The sequence below is a fragment of the Poecilia formosa genome, unplaced genomic scaffold (genome assembly GCF_000485575.1).
Source record: "Poecilia formosa unplaced genomic scaffold, Poecilia_formosa-5.1.2 Scaffold364, whole genome shotgun sequence".
Classification (NCBI taxonomy): Eukaryota; Metazoa; Chordata; class Actinopteri; order Cyprinodontiformes; family Poeciliidae; genus Poecilia; species Poecilia formosa.
In genome coordinates this window covers 92,209-116,633 of record NW_006800303.1, presented here as the reverse complement: position 1 = coordinate 116,633, position 24,425 = coordinate 92,209, and the positions used below count along the sequence as shown (strand labels likewise).

General features: G+C 37.6%; 2 protein-coding genes across 7 annotated transcripts in view; both read right to left on the bottom strand.

Annotated features, from left to right (window-relative positions):
• Positions 1 to 23,002, bottom strand: part of klc1a (kinesin light chain 1a) — a 34,520-nt gene extending 11,518 nt beyond the window's left edge. Inside the window, exons 1-13 of one of the 6 annotated variants that reach the window (XM_007574886.2) lie at positions 22,532 to 23,002; positions 17,077 to 17,344; positions 14,875 to 15,105; positions 14,033 to 14,111; positions 11,384 to 11,612; positions 10,157 to 10,244; positions 7,621 to 7,722; positions 4,174 to 4,347; positions 3,935 to 4,034; positions 2,963 to 3,015; positions 2,683 to 2,750; positions 2,301 to 2,409; positions 1,653 to 1,814 (exon numbers count right to left, since the gene is read on the bottom strand). In XM_007574886.2, the coding sequence (XP_007574948.1) occupies positions 1,653 to 1,814; positions 2,301 to 2,409; positions 2,683 to 2,750; positions 2,963 to 3,015; positions 3,935 to 4,034; positions 4,174 to 4,347; positions 7,621 to 7,722; positions 10,157 to 10,244; positions 11,384 to 11,612; positions 14,033 to 14,111; positions 14,875 to 15,105; positions 17,077 to 17,343 (1,662 nt within the window). In that variant the 5' untranslated portion in view covers position 17,344; positions 22,532 to 23,002. Of the gene's footprint in view, positions 1 to 1,652; positions 1,815 to 2,300; positions 2,410 to 2,682; positions 2,751 to 2,962; positions 3,016 to 3,934; positions 4,035 to 4,173; positions 4,348 to 7,620; positions 7,723 to 10,156; positions 10,245 to 11,383; positions 11,613 to 14,032; positions 14,112 to 14,874; positions 15,106 to 17,076; positions 17,345 to 18,854; positions 18,966 to 22,531 lie in introns of those variants that run through there. The other 5 variants (XM_007574888.2, XM_007574889.2, XM_016662243.1 and 2 more) reach the window with 5 other exon arrangements.
• Positions 23,003 to 23,669: 667 nt separating this feature from the next.
• The window catches only part of coa8 (cytochrome c oxidase assembly factor 8), a 3,640-nt gene continuing 2,884 nt past the window's right edge, over positions 23,670 to 24,425 (bottom strand). The window contains exons 4-5 of the mRNA XM_007574883.2: positions 24,190 to 24,280; positions 23,670 to 23,813 (exon numbers count right to left, since the gene is read on the bottom strand). Coding sequence (XP_007574945.1) covers positions 23,693 to 23,813; positions 24,190 to 24,280 — 212 coding nt within the window. The 3' untranslated portion in view covers positions 23,670 to 23,692. The remainder of the gene's footprint in view (positions 23,814 to 24,189; positions 24,281 to 24,425) is intronic.

The following is a 24,425-nucleotide window of genomic DNA, read 5'->3' as shown; positions in this document are numbered from 1 at the left end:
ACCAATATATCAACATACTTGCTTTGATAAGATTCCCAATCAGCATTATCTTATGTTTTAATACGTATGTTTTCTAATAAGTTATTTAAAAGCAGTTCAACTTATACGCCTGTCCACACAAATTAAGTCATGTTTAATTCCTAACAGGAAGTCGAGGTTGTTTTGAAGGATTCTGATTGGTTGACATAGATTTCAGCTCTGTGTTACACTGCCCCCTATTGGTTAGGCATGTTTAAAACAAAGCTCAGAGGTGGATTGGAGGGGTTTCATGCAGATAAAAACTTTTCTGAAACCGATCGTTATTTTTCTTTTTAAACAATGTGGTGGAGTTAATTGTTTTTATAAGAACCAGGCTATGCGTGGATAAGTCCAAAGTCTCGACTGCCATAAAGAAAACCATTAAATGCTACCAGGTTGAGCTAATAACACTTCCGTATGGAAGTCATTTCAGAAAAACGACTGAAAGTTCCACAATTTCAGTGTTAGTGAAATGTTTAAGAAAGAAGACAGAAGAAGCACAGAGATACAAGAAGCTTTTAGAAAGGAAGCTGTATGTAAGCTGTTCATTCAGGTGGCTAGCCGGGCTAAAGCTATTAACTGCTAATATAAGATGCTATAGTTTGTTGTCATTGTGTCTTTGTTAAATATACACAAATATAACTAGTTAATGCATCATAAGAGAAAAGCTTTCAGTGGTTACAATAACTCAATAACTAATAGCTTTTTCCCTCAAATGATGAAACTTCAATCTGTTTCATAAAAGATAAACTATAATTAATTTTAAAATATTTTATAATTCAAGTCCATTTACTAGAACCTTTGGATGTTACTGTAACATTAAAAGAGCAACATTTGAAATTTACAAAAATTATAGATCAGAAATCATACAAAAAAAAAATAAATCTTTGATTTTTTGATGGCTAATTAAAGAAATACAATTTAACTTGTGTGTCCTAAGTTTTAACCCTTGAGGCATCTTTAAATTGTCTATTCAATTTTCAACCCCACATGGTACAACATATAAAACTTAAATAAAAATTTAATAAAAAATTTTTCCACTTTCAATGCATTAAAACTTTCCAACGACTTCAGACCTGTACAGGGATTTGTTTTCCATATTTTTAAAATCTATATTTTTGTGCCTGTTTTGTCCAAAAAAGTCTGAGTTTCTGTAAAAGAAAAACCTACAATAAGCAATCCCCAACTATAACAGCAGCATGGAAACAGCAGCAACAGTCAATCAGCATCATCAGTAAGATACTATTGAAATTATCCACATGTAGCTGATTGAACAGTAAATTTGTTTCCATTTTAGATAATGCTATTCTATTTTAGAAAAACACTTTGTATGTATCTTTATTGAGTGAAGCCACTGAACAATGCTTTTTCCCCCAAACACCCAAACAGACATTAATTGTAATCTAATAAATGAAACAGGTGTTAAGTTTACAACGCTGACTGAACGAAAACAAACAGAGGGAAGCAAACTTTCAGATGGTTATAGTATTCTGCTTTTATCCTCACTCCCATCACTCATTTGCAACTGTGGCTTTGGTCCATAAAGATGGAGGCTGAGTATCATAGGAACACAGCTGTTGTTCCAGCTGACATGCTGCTGGTATAAAGCGCTGAGGGCTGTGTACTGTACTTACCCCGTTCCACTCCACGCTCATACTCACTTCCTCGCCACCGTCCGGCCCGCTCTCGTACTTCACCGTGTCTGAAGTCAGACTCTCTCGGCTGCGATGCTTGTCGCCGGCCTCTGGTTCACTGAGAACCTCAGCAACGCGTTGCTTGTGCACATTGTCCAGACCCTGAAACACAACAGAGCTCGGTAGGTTACTTTAAAAATGGGATGGGTCGCAACAACAAGTTAATGTCATTTCACTGCAGCTATTTCATAAGCTGCAACAAAGTAATTCAATTAATTACTTTTTAGTGTCTATACAGTAATGTGTAATGTCATTTGCTGATCTGGACTTGAATAAGATATTAGGTGCAATTAACTCAGCATTTTTTTTTTTATCTCATACCGTTTTGATATATTCTAAACTTCTAAACCATGTGAATCTTACAGTTTCACTTGGATATTCTCACACACAGTTTTTCAGAAAAGGTTCTGCGGTGTGAGCCATCTATTCTCTATTTGTTCTCTAAGTCCTCTCAAAGAAGGAACCCACAATATTTTTAGATTGTTTAAATCAAAATGAGCATTTTCACAAAGTTTAATTTTTAACCCAAAATTAGACAAACACTTGTGTTGTTTGTCTCACTTCAACCAGCAGAAGTGAAACACCCACCTGCTTTCTGGAGCGCATGGCTGCCTCCTCCAGAGTCTCAGCTGCCTCAAACTTGCCCTGCCGCCTGTAAAGAGCTCCCAGGTTCTTCAGGGTTGTGGTGACCGTGGGGCTGGAAAGCAGTGAGAGGATTATAATATTGATAAGTCACTTTGTTGATCGATAAAATAAGAACTGCAATTGTTTACTGATTTAATGCATTTTCATTTTAGCCATCTCCACAATACAAATTACAAATCTTTCAAAGAAAATGTGTAAATTGGTTCAGGTGTGTTCTGTGGCAATTCAGAAGTGGGAATAACTTGGATGTAACTGGAATATCAAGAAGAAGCTTGATAAATAATATTTCAGGCTGATGATGTCAGATGTAGGAGATAAAACTGACCTGTCAACTTTACATGCTTTGTACCAGCCTCCATATTCTCCAAATTGTGAACTGTCCTTCAGTTTCCCCTGTGAAATAACATACAAAACTATTCTTTAGAAAGAGAAGCCTGAACATACAGCATTTATTCTGTGTTGTATTGTTAACACAGGCAGGTTAAAGCCTTTGACTTGCAAGACTGAACCTGAAATTGTCAACTTGTGCATCACTATCAAGGAACATCACAATGCCTTAGCGTTAACAATAAAATGATTTTAAACAGACGTTTAAGAAGACTCGCCTTGCTTTGTTCCTCTCTCTCTTCAGCATGCATCCAGATTGGTTTGTTCTCATCTGAAAGAGAAAACAAATGTCAGCAGTGGCAACTAGAACATGTAAACTAAAAGGTTGTTTTTGTTTGCAGCGGTCTTCCTTTTGATAGCAGATGCTGGAGGTTGCTTAAGAAAAACCCAGTAGTTTTGGATTATTTTTGTCTCCGTCAGCTGTCATTCAGTCAGAACACCAGATGACCTCTGACTGGCCACCACATCCCTTGCCAATTTTACACTTGGCAAGGGATGCAGCAACCACTTTTTTTTTTTTTACTTCTGATATCAATATCTGAGGTTTAGAAAAACATTGCTAAATTTATTTAAAATGTTTCTTTATTTAAACAGAAATAAATGTACTGAATTACTAATTTACTTGGCAACTCTGCACCAGTACAGCACACTGAAATACAGTCAATGTAATTATGAGTAGAACAGCCAATGTAAAATAAGTAATAAAGAAACTGAAAATGATAAAACCAATAGGTTGACTGCCTTGGTCAAACATGTAAAAATAAACTGAAACAAACCTTCTTTCAAATGGTTCATAAAGTGCAATTAGGAATTCTAAATATAATGCAAAATAAATAATAAAACATGATGCCGCTCAGAGAACAAAGCATAGAATTAGACCGACTAGATCTGCCTTTATGGATCGAGCACATCGTCACCAATATCTGATCTATAATTCTTCTTTCTTTCAATATTGGGACGATACGGATGATAATATCAAATTGGTGCATTTCTACACTTGACCAGCTCTGATCAGTTGATACCCAAGAAACAAAAAAGGTTTTTTGTTTCACTGCACTGCAATCACTGCAATAGAAATCTGAACAAAGAAAATGATTTTCTTTAGGTAGATCAAGGATTGTTGAATACTTTAACATGTTTGTCATAACTATATATGTTATTATTTAGTTGATATTCTTATATAATCTTACCATCAACAGAGCCAAACTCCCTCTCATGAGCGCGAGTGAGGATTTCTTTATACAGAGTCTCAGCCTGCTTGAATTTGCCCTGCTTTAGGTAACAGGAAGCCTAGAGAACACAGAGAACCAGCTATTGTGATCAGAATTACAGTGAAAAGAGATCAAACGAGGCCAACGTCTCAGCCTTGAGACGGGAGTGTTTTATGCTTTGGAATGTTTTCCCTCCTAAAAACTTCAACCTTCCTCACCAGGTTGTTCTTGGTTTTGGCCACGTTGGGGTCATCTGGTCCCAGTTTGGTTTGGTAGATCTCCAGAGCTCTCATGTAGTAATACTCCACCTCCTCATACTTGCCCTGGTTCTGGCACAGCAGGGCCAGGTTGTTCAGCTGCTTGGCCACGTCTGGGTGGTCCTTGCCCAACACCTGGGGAAAAAAAAGCATTAAGGGTTTTCTTTCTTTAAAAAGAGAGAGCAACAATCAAAAATCTTGAGCCATCAACATCTTCAAAGAGTTGTTGAAGGACAAAAAAAAGTAACAACTGTTCATAAAATTACTGGAAAATAAAACTCCTGGCTTTATACAAGATCTTTCCTCAAACAGAAAGGAAGATCTGTTTGGTCTTCCAGTGTTGCCAGCAGAAATCCCAGGGAAACTACATAATTTAAAAGGACATCGCGCCATAAAAAAAAAAAAACCTGAAGTCTCCTTGTGTCAAGGAGAGTCAAATCCTGTCCAGTCCAAATGGGATCTGGTTCTGGTCAGAATATAATAAAAGGAAGGGTTTGTTAGAAAACACTGCGGTTATGGGAGACTTTTGAAAGGTGGAGGTGGAAACATTTTGCTCTTCGTTTGATGGAGGTAAAGAATGCTACAGCATTGACGCGCCAATAGACACCGCTATGGCTCCCATTATGAACAGCTGATGAGAGAAAGATATTTTGTTTGTTCTCAGAGTTGATTTAAATCTCTCTCAGCTAGGTCTGTCACAATAAAGAATAAATAAATTAATCAAATGATAAATCACAATTAGATCAATATTTTCCATTTGGATTATTTTTATTTTTAACAGTTTTCTCTCTCTCTTCCTACCAAAACTGGTCTTCAGTCTGGTGCGTTGGTCTCAACTAGCCCTTTTTTTGAAGGGTAATTTTGTTTACAGTAACTTCATAATTCATTTTATTTGTTGTTTCTGTTTTGTTTACTTCATTTGGATATTTACAATGTCTTCCAGTTCCAGTGTTAAATGTTTATTGGAATTTAAAGTTTCTTGATCTTTGAAAATGTGTTCTTGCATTATTATGCCATCACCATTTTATTACTTAAAATTGGTCTCAAAACAACAATATTATTGTTTATCGGGTTACCTTCTGGGACAATTTATTGTCCTGCAAAATTTGTTATTGTGACTGGCCTACTCAAAGCATAAGGAAAGCCTGAAACTGGCTATAAGATACTGATCAGTGAATCTCTGTTGGGATCATTCAAGGCAGCTTGACATCATTGCAGAAGGTGTGTTCTGAGTCTGGCTGAGCAGCATAGCTGGCCGGGTCAACAGGTCACCAAGCAGAGAAATTATAAAGGAAAGAGGAAGGATGTGTCACACGGCTGTTTGTAAAAGAAAACAGCAATCCTCAGCGTGGCTTTGCTCATAAAAACAGAGACAAGATAGGCAATAAACGCTCACACTAGCAAGTTATTTTTCCACTTTGGTGTTTGCTGTTAGATCCCTGAGCCAGTCTGTGGAAAGCCTCCACCCTGCAGGATTGCTTTGCAACCCACTGTGGACACACTTCAGTGTCTGTAACCCACATGGTGGCTTTGATGCATCAAGGAAAATTTATTATCATTATTAACTTAGTCCTGACCGCTAACACTTCCTCCAGTGATACAGAAGTGCTGGATCCCGTATCCTCATGTTGTTTATCCCAACCACTAGCACTCTCCTTTCACCACATCCCTTGGCAGTTCATTCAGGAAGAGGCTCAAATGTTCCAATGAAAATGGGAAACGCTTTCAAGAGGCAAGATCAGTTCTCACTTCCATAAACAGTGTGTTTATGGAACACACTGTGTTATAGTGTGTTATAGGGCTGTCTAGAGAGACGGCCATATAACATATAGGGCACTTAGTATGCCCTATGTGTTATAGAAGCAGTTATCCACTTACAGCTCACTTTATTGATATAAAACAACTGATATCCATTGAATCAATGTAAATCTGGTTGATTTTATTTTTTGCCAGTATGCTAAAAGAAAATACTACTTAATATATCGATACTTTCTCTCAAATTTTAACAAGTTTACTAATCTTATATATTCTGAGTGAACAGATTACTAATCAGACTGAAAATATAAGAACATATAAAACTTGCTGCGTCTAGTGGCATTCTACCGTCTACAGAGACGGGACATTATAACAGCCAAACCTCAAAGGTGCTTTCAGGTACAACTCGTTCACATACGACACATATTATCATACAACTACAAAGTGATGTAAGCATGTCTTATAGTCAACTATCAGTGCAATCTAATTCAAAAATGATCAAAAATATAATAATTCTTGACCATTTTCAGAATGTTTTATTGTCACATAATTTATATAGTCATTAGTTATATCTGATTATCCTTAGTTGATTAGAAATATTCAAACCAACACTTTAGAGACATCTTTATCAGCCACTCTTCAAAGTTTTCAAAAATTAATAAAATGCAACTATTTTCACAAATGTGAAAAATTCTTTATTTACTGCTGAACAAAGTAAAATTGTTTCTGTAGATGGAGGCAACATGAAAACATACAGAAGTGTAAATTTAAAACCCAGGGATGTACTGAACCAGGACCTTAATACATACACCTATTTACAATTTATTTACTGACTCTGTTCTTGTATCAATAAACATTCAACAGAAAAATACCAAACATTATTCTCTTGTTGAAAAGGCATGAATTATAATGCACATTTTAAATAGTTGGTGGTATTGTGCAATATTTAAAATGATTCAATTTCATATTCAACAAACTGAATAGAGAATCTTCTTTTTGCCATGAATGCATTCAGCATTTTCTCCGCTCTGATTAAACACAGCTGACTCTGGTCCCAGTAAAAACATGTAAACAATGAAATTAAATGATCGCACTTAAATTTTGAGCATGGACACGAACTGCATCAAATGTCCCAAGATTTTGATGTTGATCTGGAGACTGAAATTACAAGTGAAGTCTAAGCCAAAGTTTTGAAATCAGGGAACATTTCTCCAGTTGAAGTGATCAAAAGTCGACATAACCCTCTGAACGAGAGGTAGCGGTACAAAATCCTGCAGGACGCGCTCCAAAGCATCCTGTCTATAACTCTTCAACTTCAGAAAGCTTCCAGAAAGCGAGATGAATTGAGGTTAGTGTCCAGGTCAGACATGATGCTCAGAGATAGTTTTCATCAATCTATATAGATACCTCGGCAATGTACACAATGTAAAGTTCAAAATGTCTGCGCATGTGCAGTGGTTGGGGGGGGGAACTGTAACCTGCAAAAATGATGGATGGTCTTCAGATTTTTCCTTCACTGTTTAAAACAACGCCGTCAAAGACAGAAAATATTCTGTGAACGCATTCCCTTGTTCAAGGACAAGTCCTTCTTTTCAATGAGATGTGGTTCGTTAGCACATGATCTTAAACTAATCCCACTGATGGCAGACATACCTTTTCTCTGATCTCCAGCGCTCTCTTGCAGAGAGGTTCTGCCTCCTTGTACTTCCCTCTCTTCCCATATAAGACAGCCAGGTTATTGAGGGTAGCCGCCACCTACCAAGGACACAAAACATTCATTATCTTACAATGTTTTTAAATGTTTGATCTAATTTCTCCACGAACAACTCAATTACCCCCACACCAGTGTAGTGCAACTGATTCAACACGAGTAACTGACAAGGGGAAAAGTGAGATGCCTCATAAATGACATCATACAATCAAGAAGTGATTGTGGTGACCAGTATTATGATCCAAATCAAGTTGATTGAACCTGTATTTGCTCAGAAAAAAGGAGGCCTCTGGAGGTGTGTTGTTGCAACTCAATTTAGACTACGCTGTGAGGACCATTAGACAAAAAGAGGAAAGTCGTGAGGAAAAGAGAAGGTGTGATGTGGAGCTGATACAAAAAGATACAAAGTGCAGAGCAGCAACGGTGGACAGGAGAAGATCATAGAAAGATCCAATATGATAAAGATCTCTATAACTTAAAATATAAATTATGTAAGGTGACCTTGAATGTCAAGAAAGGCACCTACAAATAAACTGTATTATTATTAAAACTCCTTCAGTTCATTTAATATAACTTATCTATAGAAAAGGGTCCTTTATTTTTTATACAAGTCGGAAAAAAATAAAGTAAAAACACAATCTAAACTTATCACAACCAACAAAATGATTTCCAACACGATCATTTAACAATTTCCCAGAAAGTGGTGTTAACCAATATTATAAATGTAAATGTGCTTTAAACTGGCTTTGAAAAACCCTCCAAAAACATTAATTCAGTCTTTATATCTTTTCATTTTATGAACCTCAAAAAGAAAATCAAATGAGCTAATCGGCCTTTATTTTGCTTATCCTGTTTTTTTTCCACATGCTATGTATTCATGTGTTCTCCTTTCAGTGTTTAGAGAAGTGCTATGGAAATAAACATTTTTAATTATTATTGTTACTAAAAGTCAGTACCAGCAGGTCACATTTTATAAAAACTGGTGAATGAAATTGTTTTCTCTGCCTTTAAATCTTTTGGTACCGATTTTTTACATAAACATTACCATTTTAGGATGTTAAGATGTGAAAACCAAATGCTTTTAGTTCTTTCAAGGACCAAACTGGTGAGCAAAGGAGACCGAGTTCTTTTAGCTGAAGCTATTAAACTGTAGAACAGTCTCCCATTACCAAAGATCTGTCAGGAGCTTGTCTGATTTTAAATCTCTTTTAAGAACTAAGTTGTTTCTATTGGCTTTTAATTCTGGTGAGCTGGATAATTAGCTTGACTGATTTAATGTGAGGCCATCTAATTAAGTCTAAAGGTATAAGCGTTAAAATCTTAGCAAACAGAAAGGCAGATTTCTAAAAAAATGAATAAATTAAAAAAAGTGATCACAGATGAGTCACATTTAGCTTGTTTAAGATGTAAAAGGAAAACTATAAATTATAGAAAAACACTAAGAATGAGAAAATGGATAATCAGGGCCTAGTGGCAGATTGGAGGAGAGGAGAGGAGGGCTTACTCAGTTTGATAAACTGAAGAGTGATGAGGCTCCAAACAGGAAATACACTGTCCTGCTGGGGTTAACATAGTTAGTCCACCTGCTAATGCTCACTTTGAAATGTACAAACAGAAGGAAATCGATGCATAAATCACTTGTTTAAACTACCAACTTAATGAGTTATAACCAGAAAAATATACATTTTATATGGGTTAATGCATTTTAATACCATCCAATTACATCTATTGTGAAAAGTGAGGGTAATGGAGTGTTGTTTATCTGTTGGTGGTTCTTGTGTTTTTCCATTGGGAGCAGGTCAAGACATAGTGCAGTCATACTGTCTGACAACAAACGTAATGTGTTTTGTGTGACAACATAAAATGCATCTATGTGTCTGACAAAGTAAATTTCTAAATTTTACATTTATGTATTCAGCAAAAACAGACACTCAAATCTTTGGGTCTTTTATATAATAAGATGATGAAATCATATTAGGAACGCAACAAGTAATGTCATTAACAGTAGGTTAACTTTGATTATCCCCAAGTTAACCTAATGCTAGAGGAACACAACATTCGATAGTGTGGCATATTAACAATTCAAGGCAACTTTTACTTCAAATTAATTTCAACCATTGACAGTCAAACTCTATGGAGCAGTTTTTTTTTGTTGTTTGTTTTTTTTGTTTGGAGCCGTTTATAAATGCAACATTTTATTACAAATATATTTCACTGTTGTGCCTAGACTATAACAAGCCAAAAAACAAAGTCATGAGCTCTCTAAACGCAGGATGGCTTTATTTCTACATTCTTGGTCTTTACACTCAGTTGAGCAACTGGTTGCCACAACATAAATCAAGTATTTTTTTCATCTGCCATCAGTCATTTTACTTCTAAAAGGGTTTTCTAGGCCTTCAGCTCTGTTCACAAATATTTCTATAAACCAAATGACAGAATGAGTATTCCCTAGTAATCTATGCAGGCAGATGTACTTACAGCTGGATGGTCTCTGCCAAGAGTCTTCTCTCTGATGGCCAGAGCATCATTTAGCAGGTTGGCTGCTTCCTTGTATTTGTTCTGATCCCTTAAAGACAGGAATAAAGAGTGGGACATAAATACACAGAGCAGGGTAGTACTTTGTTTCCTGCAGTGATGTGTAAGCAAGCTGACAAGTTGGGTTTCAAGCAACAAAACATCCAACAACAATCCAGGAAAAATGGTTGCACAATTCTTCTGTGTCATTATTGTTCCTGGTATCTTGGGAATGTAGTTTGTATTTGAGTACTTAGAGAAGTGTGAAAAATGAAATGTATTATTAGTATTAATTTCCACCCATCTGGTGGAAGAGCTGGACATTTCCATTTTTGTTAGTGTAAAGCCATCTTTGGTTTCATCTGAACACAAGGGAACGAGAATCTGAGAATCCAAGCTAAACGTTTCAAAGAATAGCAATGTTACAAGTAGGTGTGTCCCAATCCGATATCAATATCGGAAATCAGTCCAATCTAAAATCTCTGATATAAGAACTGAAGCACTCCGCTCCAGCATTTAGCCGCCCCAGTATTCCTCTCCTGCAGGGTTTGCAGCTCATACACAGGCCCATTGGTCAGCCTGTCGCAATAACAAATCTTTCTGGACGAAAAATTGTCCCAAAGGTTATTGTGATAAACAATGTTATTGTTGTACTGAGATCATTTTTAAGTAATGTAATGCTAATGCAAAGACACATTAGGTTCTAATGAACATTTAACACTGGAACTGGAATACATTTAAATATCCAAAATAAATAAGCAAAACTGAAACAACAAATAAAAATTAATTATGAAATCTCTGTAACAAAACTGTCCTTCAAACAAAGGGCTAGTTGAGACCAAAACACCAAACTGAAGACTTTTATCATCTGGTTTTTGGCACAAAGACAGAAAAGAGAAAACAAGAAATGGTGCAAATGGAAATTATTGAGCTTGTTTTCATTAACTGCTTATTGATATATGCGTGTGGTCATTTTCTCTCTCGTAAAAGGAGAAAAGGATTTCTGAGGTAGGCCTTTTTCAGTGACTTGTGGTCTGTGAACCTCTGCAGCCTTTGTGCAAAACTTATTTTAAAACATATTTTAAGATAAAATGTTCAACTCTGCTACTTATCGAAAACATGTTAAGACAAGAGAAAATGAATGAGAACTCCAAACACTACTGTCGTGTAGTGAAAGCTGAACTCTCTTACCTATAAACAAGCGCCAGGATGTTAAGCATGGTGGCTACGTCTGGGTGGTCGTGTCCAGAGGTCTTCTCCAGGTCTTCCAGCGCCTGCTTGCAGAGCGGCACGGCCACCTCGTACCTGCCCTGGGACGCGTACTGGATCACCAGGTTGTGGAGGGTCCTGAGGCGGGCTGGGATCTCATAGCCGCCCTGCTGGGCAGCTGCTGCCGCTGCGCTACCGTGAGCTGGCTGCACTGCACACAAAAACACAAACACATTGCTGAAATACAAGACGACAACAAAAAAAACCTCTAGATTTTTTCACAGGTATCGCTACGGATGAGTTTAACTGCTAGACCTCATTAATAAACTCAGGAGAAATATCTCGTTATAACGAGAGTGTTTCTCGTTGAAATGAGGAAACTTTCTTGTTATAACAAGATGCAAAACTCATTAAAACAAGAAACTTTTCAGTGTTAGTCAAAAAGTCCAGTTTTAGTGAGATATAAAACCAATCTCGTTTTAACAAGATGAAATATAAAACTCATCTTGTTAAAACTAATTTTTGTTGTTAAAAGAAGATATAACTAACCTCACTAAGGTTCGTTTCTTGCTTAAACGAGAAAGTTTCTTGATAAAACAAGAATATTTCTTGTTAAAACAAAAAAGTTTCTCATTAAAACCAGACATAAAACTCAACCCTCTAAAAAGAAACAGAAATTCATCTTCTTGAACTGGTTTGGGGGTCTTTCTGCATGTTCTCCCTGTGCATTGGTGGGTTCTCTCCGGGTACTCTGGCTTCCTCCTGTAGTTCAAAAGCAAGAGCGTTGTGCAGGTGTGTGTGTGTGCGCGTGTGTGTGTGTGTGCATGATTGTTTGTCCCATCTGTCTCTGTGTTGCCCTGTGATGGACTGATGACCTGTCCAAGGTGACCCCGCCTCTCACTCTTTGACCACTGGACATAGCCACCAGAACCCCTCATGACCCCACTAGGGACAGGAGTGTAAAAACAATGCATGGATCTCCTTAAACAATAAAGTTTTTCATTTAATGAGATGAGTTTTATATATTTATATCTCATTACAATGAGATAAAGATGCACTGCTCTGACAGATTGCAACTTGTTAAAAAAGCAGAGGGTCTCACTACGACTCTCCTCCTCTTCACCCAGGGTCCTCTACTTCTAAAAATCCCAGGAGGTGTTGCTGTTTTACTGTTACCACCTTTATTGTTTGAAAGAAATATATTTTGGTTTTAATGAGATATAAATCTAGTTATAGCAAGTTTTTTAATCTCGTTAAAATCAAAAAGTGCTCTTTGGTTTATTTCCTAGCTCTTGCAGTAAAATGTGTCAGTATATTGTAATTGTTATTCTTGTATCATTTAATAAAATCAAGCTGGAACTTGAAACGTCACTTTTAAAGGTGAACAAGAAATTCATCAGTTACATTACTTGCAGTTGCCTTGCACTGCTTTAAATACTTCTCCAATGTTTTATTCAAGTTACAACGGAAAACGGTGGTGCATTTTATTGTAAATGCAGGGAAAATGGGCCTTTAAGCGGTGAGCTGATTTCAGTGAATGCAGGGCTGTCATTCCCATTGTTCCTGTCCCATTGACTGCAGTTTAATAAAACCCCTAACAGCAAGTCAGGCTGTCTGAACAAGCTCAGAGCTCAGCTAAATCGAATCTTCTCCACAACTCGCCCCGGATCCACCGCGTACCGACACTGAGAGCCTCAGGCGCCTCAGGCACAGAAAGAAGGAGAATAATGAGGCCCGTTTTCTTCACATACCACAACACAGACATCCTGTCTCTTCATACATTTTACATATTTTATTTCAAATTCATGATACCAATTTATTTTTCTAGTTTTTTTCTCCACTATTGGAAGGCAGTAAAGTGAATAGACACTGTTCTTGTCAACTTAATGTTCATAAATGCAATATAAACAACCAGGTGCCTCTGCAGGTGGTATTTGAATCCAAAGTCTGTTTATACCAGACACAAAGAGTATCATTTTAACTGATATTATGGAAGCAGTGGATGCTGGAAGAAGCAGGTGTTGCATGTTTATGCATAAACAAGCTTATGTAATGCCTCCACACTCATTTCCATCTTATTTATCTTGATTTATTTTCCTTTAACTGTGTGATTCTCCCCACCTGCTCCACATCACAAGTATCACATTTCTAGGTTTCCGTCCTTATAATTTTGAAAATAATGCAAGTGCAAAATTAACATGTCGTAAAACCGCCTAAAATCACTTTCAGTCAAATAAACACATCTGATATGCATAACATAGGGCTAGGACTTTATGTAATTAATGAATTAAAAGACATTAGATATTGAAGCATTAAAAACAAGAGAAAAAAAAAATCACCTTTTTGCATAAAATGTTAATGGGACATTAAAAACAAGAAATATATTTGTTGTTGAGCTCATGTGTATATTTATTCAATCATTTTATGTATACATGTGTATATTTATTCAATCATTTTATGTATACATGTGTATATTTATTCAAAAATTGCTCTGGGTGTCGTTAAAGGTTATCAAAGATTTTCAGATTTTAACTTGCAAAAGAAATAAATAAACCATGTACCATACTATATAGTTTTGCACAGTATTATGTTAATGTATAGGGAGCAGATGAAAGAATATGGAACACTTACTGCCTGGAGCTTGGTCATCCTGGTCATCTGGGAAGAGGTCATCCAAGGTCTCTTTACTGGAATCACATTCCTTCTCTTCCTGGTTGTTAAAAGAAGGAAAAAAATAGATTAAAAAAAAACGAGAAGAGAATGTCAAGTTTTTGTCTAAAAACAGGAACAAGTTAAGTTTCAAAGCAGCCGTTCTGCACTCAGGTTTTCATATCAAACTGATAATTGGAGCACCAATATTTGAAAATCCTGTCTTATTCAAGAAGAGAGGATTTAAGTAGTTTTATGTATTTTTTCCACATATTCCCATTTATAGCACAATCAACTAACTATGTTACCTTCAGTTGTTAAAAAAATGCCATATGTATCAAATACAACTTAAAACAATTTGTACTTTGTAATTTAACTGGCTGCTCTGAGGAGGAGGAAGCTCTGAAGTCTAGAAACTGCAGCTCTGAGGACGAGCTTCATCTCAAAGGCGGAGCTAGGTCCACCCAGGTGTTTTGGACAGTTGACTGGTTGCCATGGTGATTAAATTATTTCTCAAATATCCATGAAAGAATCAAAGCAACACTCCAGGACTGTTTTTGATGAGGGAATAACATGTTATGATGTGAAGCTCAAAAAGTCAATTTTACATAATAATGCCCCTTTAAATAAAACCAACTTAACATGTTTTACATTTTTAGTGTAATTATTTATAATTAAGGTTTTCCTACAGTCAGACTCAATATGACTAGTCAAACACTGATCCATTAAATGTGGCTTGGTTGAAGTTTTCTAACCCATAAAATGGATCCATTTCTTTGCAGTTGATGCTCTGAACTCTCGTACAGGAGGAGCTGAGGACTCACCGAGGGGGACAGGTCCTCGTCATACTTCTTCAGCTGGTTCATGAACTCTAAGTGCTTCTTCTCCTCCTCCAGCTGCGCTACACTCTGCTCGCTCTTCTGCAGCTTCTGCTGCGTTCCCGCCAGCTCGTCCCTCAGCCACTGGTTCTCCTGGCACAGCCTGCGTACCTGCGCCCGCAGCTTTTGCTTCTCTGACTCAACAGAGCTCAGGTGGCTGGACAGCGCCATCATCACCTGAGCAGAGACACGTTCCAGCACAGGTCAGGTAACACGACTCAAAGGTGGTGCATGATGTGTGGAAAAAGCAACATATTCCGTGTCGGGGATCTGGACTTAAAGTTTTACCGTGGTATTTTGTGGGACCCTTGTGATAATGACAGAAGTGATGATAAGAAGGATTTACTAGTTCTTTTTTAGGCAACTGTTCTGTAGCCACAGAAACACTGCTCCCATTTTTTATTCACTTCTTTAGGACACCAGTCATTTAAAGTGTGATTTACATCAAACTCCAAATCCTAATTGCGTTTAATCAAATGTTCACATTAGCTGATGTTTCCATTGATCAAACATTGTGTTTTTATGATGTAAAGCACTTTGAGCTGCCTTGTTACTGAAATGTATTGTACAAATAAACTTGATTGATTAAGTTTAATCTAAATATTTTAGATTTAAAATATTAAATCTAACAATCCTGGTAACAGACAGTTTTGGAGTATCTTGAACATCACTATATGGAGCTTAACGTGACAACGATAAATTAAAGAAGAAATTTATCATGGTAAGTGATAAACGATACAATAATGCTTGGAATTTCCTCGTCTTATCTGCACTAGTTTTCAGTCCAGCCTTGGCATAATCTTTTCAGATCCTCCAATAATCAGGAATATCTGAAGAATCTCATTATTTCTTGCATGGTCTGTAAGAAAGAGAACTAAAGTAATGGATTTTGAACTTTGAATAGAAAATTCAAACTCTCTAAGTTTGCAACCATTGCAGTGTTTTGACCAATCACTGATCTATTATAAAAAGCTAAATCCAATTTATTTATTTTTTTGCCTGAAAACTCACCCTCTTCCAAAGGGGACAGCGGCTGGCTTTCAGTACTTTACTCTCATGTTATAGTTAAAGTACAAATTTAATGAGTTTTTTGTGTGCAGATGATGAATTTGCTGAACAGAGACATTAGTGATACCAAGCCACAAAACTAAAGAAAACCTACATGGTGTAAATGAGAGTGTGCTGATTGTTCATGCTGTGCAGTTTTATCTGATGGCTTAAAGAGAGGCAGCAACATGAATAACAACTCGTTTATGACTCACATTGGCACAGGAAAGTTGCGATTTAAAAGAAAATCAAGAGCACTTCTGCTTTTGTTCTTCACTTCTCATTTCCATTCAGTTTGGTCTAAGAATGTCTCAATTTAACTTGCAACACACAAACAGTTTGCTGCAGTCTGCCAGGTCCAAACACACAAAATTCCCGTATCATTGCCATATGTTCAGTGTCTAATATTCATAACAGTAAACATCTTCAAATTTAGACATATTACAACAGTCTGTGCAGAAAAATAGCATTACCACAGCATTATGCTGCCGCTGCCGTATATCATGGAGGGGCTGAGGAGTCCAAAGTTCACTTTACTTACATAGTAAGTAGGACTATAAACATTCAGCGAGATTTTACTAGGAAAAAAAAGCCTTTAAAATAAAAAAGTTCTCTTTTTTTGTTGTTTGAAATTGAGTAAAATACTTTCAAGACCAAGTAAAGTGAAAAGAAGTAACAACTAATTAAGACTAAAAAAATGCCACTTTTCTTGCATTGTTTAATTTTTTGGAGCGCAGATATAAAATAAAAATAAAAATCACAACACAATGATTTTGTGCTTTAAGTTGGAGAAGACCATCAATGTTGTCAACTAAGGGTTTCTTGCTCATGTTGCAAAAAGTTTGGACACCACTGATCTAAACTTATTATTATCCAAATAATGATAAACAATATGATAAACTCCCAAATGAGTCAGTCAGTAGGGATTTACTTGTGTCATTTATTCCAGTGTTGGTTCCATGAGAACATCAGTATATAATATATGTTGGGAATTTTAACCATCCAAGCTGTGATATTTCCACCTGTCCTGAAAACAATCAAATCCTCCTGATCTCAAAAGGTTCCTCATTCATCAAGAGCCAAAGCGCCGATTCTGCCTACCTGAGCCTCGCTCAGACCGAGCTCCAGCATCTCCAGGGATTTCCGGATCATGTGCGACTTCTCCTCCACCAGGACTCCCTCTTCGTCCTGCTTCAGGCAGCGCAGCGTGCCCAGCAGGCCTTCCAGGATGGAATGGTGCTCCTGCTTCAGGGCTTCCAGGCCCTGCATCACCTGCTTGGTCCGGGAGATGATCTCATCCTGAGACAGTTTCTCCCCCGGGTCCTCCTCCTCCTTCACACACACCATTGTGGACATGTCCTCACGCATCCTGCACATTTTAGTGACAACAAAAGAAAAGAAATTAAAAAGATGTGGTTACTGACTTGCAAAACCACATTATTCCAACAAAAATACATCAATTTAGTGCAAAAACATTGTATTATAGTAATAGTAGTGTGTAATAAATACCTTTCTAAAGAACAAGGTGTGGTCTAGATTAACAGAGATGCACTGAAATTTGTGTGAACACACACAAGTCACACTACACTCTTCAGTGGGGAAGTTGTTAAAGAGAAAAGCAACTTTTCTGTAGCGATGCGTGATCTGGGTTTGATTTACAATATGACAGCGCTATATCAGCATCAGCTGGAGCTGGACAATAAATCAATAACAATATATATGGTGATGAACACATGATCAATACTAATAGATAAAACATCTGCTAGAATAGATCCAGAACCACACTCCTTTCTGTGAGATGTAGGCAGAGGAAAGAGTTTATCTGCTCAACCTCTCAAGGCTAGATAAGAAAAGTGGGTGGCATCAACATCATCAGAACTTGGTTGCCTAACAACAACCTGTTGAGTAACCTGGTTCAGATTTCACCGCCGGGCCTGATAACTGCTTAAAAAAAAAAAAAAAAAAAAAAAAAAGTGAGGCAAAACTTTGAAAATAGTTCACACACACTATTGTATCTGGCTAAGCTTGAGCAATGTTGCAAGGCAACCATTCAGTCTCTACTAGTAGAATTACTGCAGCTGTAAATTCAACAAACAGTTTCTCTGCAAGGTACTGACTCACTGTTGATGAGAATAGCACAATTTTCAGATTTGATTCATACGGTAATTTGAACGTCATGAATCCTCAGTATGCTTCACATAGTCTTGGACTGCGAGACATTATCCAATAAAACGCGTTGAACAGCGCTCCGTTTGAGAGCAGCAGCATCCTGGTGTCTCTGGTGCCGTTGGAGGACCCGGTTCAAACCAGACGGCTGTCTGCTGATGGTTGTGAGGGATGTGATCTGGGTTTGATTTACAGATAAGTGATACAAAGGATGGACTGTTGCACATAAAAACCTCCAAACATCTGACACAAATAATGAGGCAAATGTGCTGCCTCCTTAAACGTCTCCTGGAATAAACAACACCTCTTAATGATATGATAAAGTTCTACACCAATCAGTTCATATATGCTCTTATGCAGATTTAATTAGTGACAGCTTTTAATAACCTCACATACTTTAGACTTCTCCACACTCTTTGCTTTCTATTCTTTATGCGCGCACACACACACACACACACACACACCCACACACACACACACACACACACACACACACACACACACACACACACACTGCGTAAGAGGATTATAGTGGAGTGCTTTGTAGAACTTGTGGCGAGCTACTAAATAAACCTCTTTAAGCACAGCAGACAAACTCCACTGATTTCAGCTGAATGATTAGCAAAGCACCAAGCGGTTAAAAGCAGAAATGAAACTCCTGTGTGTGTATCATTGTTCATTTCCCCGATAGCATTACGAAGCAGCCGGCCCACCTTTGTGTAAGCGCTTCTACGGGTCCAGGTGGAGACGTCGAGTTCTGCCTCAGCTGCCACACACATTTCAGATGTCAGTGAACGCACCAGAGACAAGACAGCGAGCCGCAAACCAAACCAGGCGAACGGAGCGAGGAAAGCCTGCAGCTCCGATTGCTCCATGTGACACGGCAACCGGCCCGCAGCCTATCAGATCCACAGGAAGTTGGAAGCTGACGCTGCATGCGTATTGTTGTTACGGGGACGGATGGGCGCAGAAGCAGACGGTGACAAACGGGGTTTGTGAAGCGAGGAGAAACTATAGAGCCCCCAAAATATTTAAGTTAAGATAAAGCTGATTTTTTTTTTTTTAAAGAACCAAAAGGGTTTCAGAAATGTTTGTGCAGTTAAATGATAAAATGCAACTTAGAACTATTCTTTTAATCTTTTACTTAATTAGAAAGTTGTTCATCAGCTCAGAAGATTGGCTTTTGCATATTACAAATCACAGCAGGACTATTATCTGATGTAAACACTCAGGTTGACCTTACTGAATGAGCATAATAAAATAATAAAAGTAAAATAAATTTAAAAACAGTAGTAAATTATGTTTACACATTCAAAGGAGCTGGTAGACGTATAAACTTATTTCACCCACCCCTCTCACATCTACAGCATCACCCAATAAATTACTACTCATGTTAACAGTCTCTTCGTTAGGATTTTCTATATCCATATGTATAACTGATACAACACATTCATTCATATTTCATGCCATTTTGAGCAAACATCCATCAATTTTAACATGTTAAAATTCTTTCTAAATCAATATATCAGTAATAATTGACATCTTCATTAATAGTAACAGCAATCAAAACTTTGAAAATAGAGACAATATTAGTTCAGATCTGACTCACAGTACGAGTTCACAGCGATAAAAACTAAACTTTAAATTGTTTTTATACTTTATACTTGCTGGTGTCTTGTATTGTACTCCTAGCAAGCTGTGTGGCTTCAATTTATGCAGCTACTTATTGCATACATGTTTTGCAAAACTTTATTATAACACGCCCATATAAACTGCATTAATGTAAAATATCTGTGCTTTTCCTGCATTTCACCTTTTCACATTGATCTCACGGAGCTGTGGTTTCCTCAGTCATGTGACCTGCCCTGTGCTTGCATAAGAACATCAACATTTCTGCTTTCTATAAAACTGTTCAGAGCACAAATTAAACACCGGAGTTTAAATATGATGAAGCTCAAGTTTTAAGGTTTTCTGCAATGTTCTAGTCACACAAGTTGGCCTACAACCGCTAAGCCTGAATGGTCAATAACAGCGGTTCATTAATTTGCATGATCATTTAAAATGAGCTCCATAATTTCCATTCAGGTGATTAATACTTTTTGAACAGCAATTATGTTTACAGAGACTTCATAATATAGTTTCTTAATGGTTTTAGTTGTGTGTGGTTCTTAATTTAGTTTTAATTTATTGATTTTGGTTGTTTTGTTTTTGGATATTTAAAATCTCTTCCAGTTCTTTAAAAAATTACAGTTTATTGGTCTTTAAGAAGGCAAACTTGCATTATAATGTGATTATCAATATATTATTTGAAAACGGTTTCAAAACAATGATATTATAGTCTATCATAATTTCTGGGTCAATTTATTGTTCAGCAAAATTTGCAAATAATTTGCAATTCAAAAATACTTCATTAATGTTAGAGCAAGAATAAATGTAATGCGTCATTTTAATCAGAGTTGTTGTCGATGTTGATGGCTGTGGGCAGGAAAGAGCTCCTGAAGCAGTCTGTGTTACAGTGGATCTGAAAATGCCTCTGACTGAAGACACCATCGTTGCGCAGCAGTTTTATGAAGACAGGCTGTCTGTAATTTTCTTATCAAAACATTTACACATCAGCTGGAGCTCCAGTTCATCAACTCTGGAAGAAATCCACTTGGTGGTAAAATTCATCCCTCCACCAACACTTAACTGTTATCATGGAAAAAAATGCCTAAAACTCATCAATCAGAGGACTCTAAGAAATTTGAAACAGTAACTGTATCTGGCAACTGTAAATCAGTCCAGACTGGTCTCCAGTTTTTTGCTGCTTTGTGTGACCCTGTTTTTTTTTTCAGCTGGCCAGAGCTGATGGGAAGTTAGACTTTGATCCACAACAGACATGAACTGTTGACTTGTATCAAGGTACATAAAGGTTGTGTTTCAGAAAAAACATAAATATGGTGAAACACCACCATGATCAGAGTGTTCTCTGGCTGCCTGAGGCTTGGAGGAGGACAAGCAGTGTCCCTCCCCCATCTGTTGCTATGCACTGCTGGTCAGCAGCCAGAAAGAAGGTTTCTATAATCTACTTTTTTATTTCTACAAGAAAGATTCTACAGTTTAAAGATATCTCTGGTGATGAAAAACATTCAGAGTCTGGCAACTAAAATAGTCTCATCTCTCTTATTAAGGCTGGCCACCTGCAATCTGCAATCTAATTAACCTGCTAAAATTATCATCTTTTTTTTACATCTTTAACTGGTAAATAGGCATCATATCTTGCAATTGGAAAAGCTGTGGGTTCGATTCCTACCCTCAAGTTGCCTACCATTGTGTTGGATGTGTGGACATGTCCCTGCTTGTGGGTAACTGTGGCTCTTGTGTGAAAGTGTTTTGAATGACTAGTCCAGTCCAGTAACCATAACCGTCCAAGTCAATGTAACATTATTTCAGCAGGAAATTTTAAAAATTCTTTACTGATTAAAATATTTACACTTAAGTCATGTTACACATTTAACTTTTTGGTCAACACAAGAGTCTTATACCAGCTCGTGTCTTATTTACCAAGGTTCTCTGTACATTTGCATTAAAAATAAACTAATTAGCATGAACACATGTGCCAAGTCATCAAATCGTTAGCCTAATAGCATAGTTGCCCAATTAAAAAATGACTTTGGAGTTAAGTGTCATTTTGTTAGCGGACTCCGCTAACAAAATGACACTGAACTGCATTGAAAATCTTGCAGTACATCCTGAGCGTCATTACTCTGTTCAAAAGACGTTGACTCAGACGGTATAATTGTCCAGGTGTGGCAGTGGACCTGTAGGAGTGGGAGTATCTCTGTGAAAACAATTAAACTTCCCTGTGGATCAGCACGAGCCCTGAAAGGTGAAACATCCACAGCAGACACCTTCAGGTCTTCCTGGTCTCCCAGCTGTGAGCTGCACACTGAGATCCACTGTCTCTTAGAAGGGGGACTGACCGACACTACTCAATCTCTTCTGAATATCAATGAGATGCAAAAGACAGAGACTTTTTTTTCAGGCGTTTTCAGAGGCTGACAGGCATACTTCTGTCCGGCCCGTGCTCTTATTTGTTCACTTCCAAGTGGATTAACCAGAAGAACTAGTTAGCCAGTACTTTCCTGTCGAACCACAGAGCACACTCCGAGCTAGCGTTCATTGACAGTTGTTTGTGGCGTCTAATTCCTGGCATCAACGTAAACACTGAACACATAACAGCCAGCAGGTTCCCTGAAACACCGCTGTTCAGTTTATTTACACGCTTTAATTTCAAATATGTGTTCGCTGAGAAAATTGTTTAAAAAGCACATTCTGAACGTTGTATGTAAGGGAGATGTGTTAATTAGCCGATGAGTGCCGCCCAATGAATACTCGGAGCCATTCTTACCGTTCTGTGGGACATTCGTTGCCAGTGGAGCTCCACTGAGTCGTTCCAATTTACCCTTCTCGTTTCCCCCGAGCTGTCCCCTTTTCTGTCACCAACAGCTTATGGTTGTGAAGACTATGAAGAACGAAAAAACAGAAATTCCAACCAGTGGCTTGTCCAGTGGTTGGGTGTGTTTTGGTTAGCTGGACCTTACTGCATCAAATGCTACAGTCTGGTTAGCTACATGCTAGCACCTAGCAGCCTTACGTCAAAACATTGAGTCCAACCGGAGCCGCTCAGGTGAATATCCTGTCCTGTTCCATACCAACAGCAGCTCCGCGTCACTGCCCAGACCGAGGCGTCACGTGACGGACTGAACAAATGAATCGGTGCTGCGGATGACAGCTCCGCGAGACGATGAGTGACTGCTCGGAGCGTGAAAATGGCGTTAACCGGCGCCCCCTCACCCCTCCCCCGGTAATACTGATGTCATCTTGACAGGATAAAAGGAAGTTGCGGTGACAGTAATGAGCCACATTTGTGATAAAATCTTAAGCGTTGAAAAAAAAAGTGGGGGCTTTCAATGTATGCTTCAGAGTATATTATCTAATGGGAATGAAAAACATCTTACCCAAGTTAGATTAAAAAACAAATCAAACAAAAAAACTGTTTAGTTGGCGCCATCAAGGGGGTGCGGGAGGGTGGAGTGTGTGAGGCAATGGTCACCCCTACAAATTTGGTGCACATCCTTGCCAGATAGTCTTAAACGCATATTTATTGCAAATTTAATTCATGAGGGAAGTTTTAATAAATTTAAGATATAAATTTATGTATGGTTGTACATTTGTTCTTCTACAGCCTGCCAATTTTGAGTGATCATTACTTATTCTCGCTCCCAAATGATATAATAAAACTGTTAAAATCAGGATCTGGCTGTTAGTTTCTGAGTGTCACAAGGTATGTTATGTTACACTCAGTGAGTCAGCAGCTGCCATTTATGCTCCAGTCACTTGGTTTGTGATTACTCTTCTAGCTGCATGCCCCATTGATTTGATCTTTTTAATTGATTTTAAAAAGATATATCCTTACTTTCTGTCAGAATTTTACAAACATTCTGAATACATCATGCTAATGAAATCAAAACACAGTCAGACACATGGATGGTATGTAAATATTTATTTATTAAATTGTTGGCGTGCTGTTTTTCTTCTTGTGATGTTTTGCAGTTACAGTCCTCCAAAGGTCGTTGAGGGCAATTCGAGCCATGAGTAAAGTGATGGTGAAGTTACGTCTGTACCACTCTCTTGATGCGTGGGAAAAAAGGCAAAAAAAAAATTCAGTCATGCAAAAATATTTAGTTTGCAGTGTGCTGTTAAAATACTGAATTGCTGCTTTTGATACACATTTGCATTAAAAAAAGCTACTAGCTGGTTGATTACAGCTTATAAAAACAATGAGAATAATTAAAAATGAGCAAAAAGGAAAACAACAAAATCATCTTAAGAGTTGATGCATTTAGGCAGAAAACAAGTCCACTACGTTAGCATGTTTATTTACAAAACTCTCTCTAGAGCCTGTGGTGATTGGTCTCTGCACACAGAGTGGTATGGCGCTGCTGGGGCACTGGGACATGCACCAGCAGCATCATGGGAAACATCAAGCGTACAAAAACAACTCACCTGTTGTAATCTGCATGCCGCATTCTGTTTTTGTCCAAGAAGCTTTTGTAAAACACAGCCATCTCTTCACTGCTTAGGGAACTCTGTCTTCCTGAGGGAGAGACCAAGATGCTTCACATTAATTCACTATAATGTCATCTTAAAACATCAGAGTGAACCCAGAGCAGCTTTTAAAGGAATTTTTATTCTCATCAACTATTCCTCTTGTCTACTGTGCGCCTTGAATCCTGTTAAGT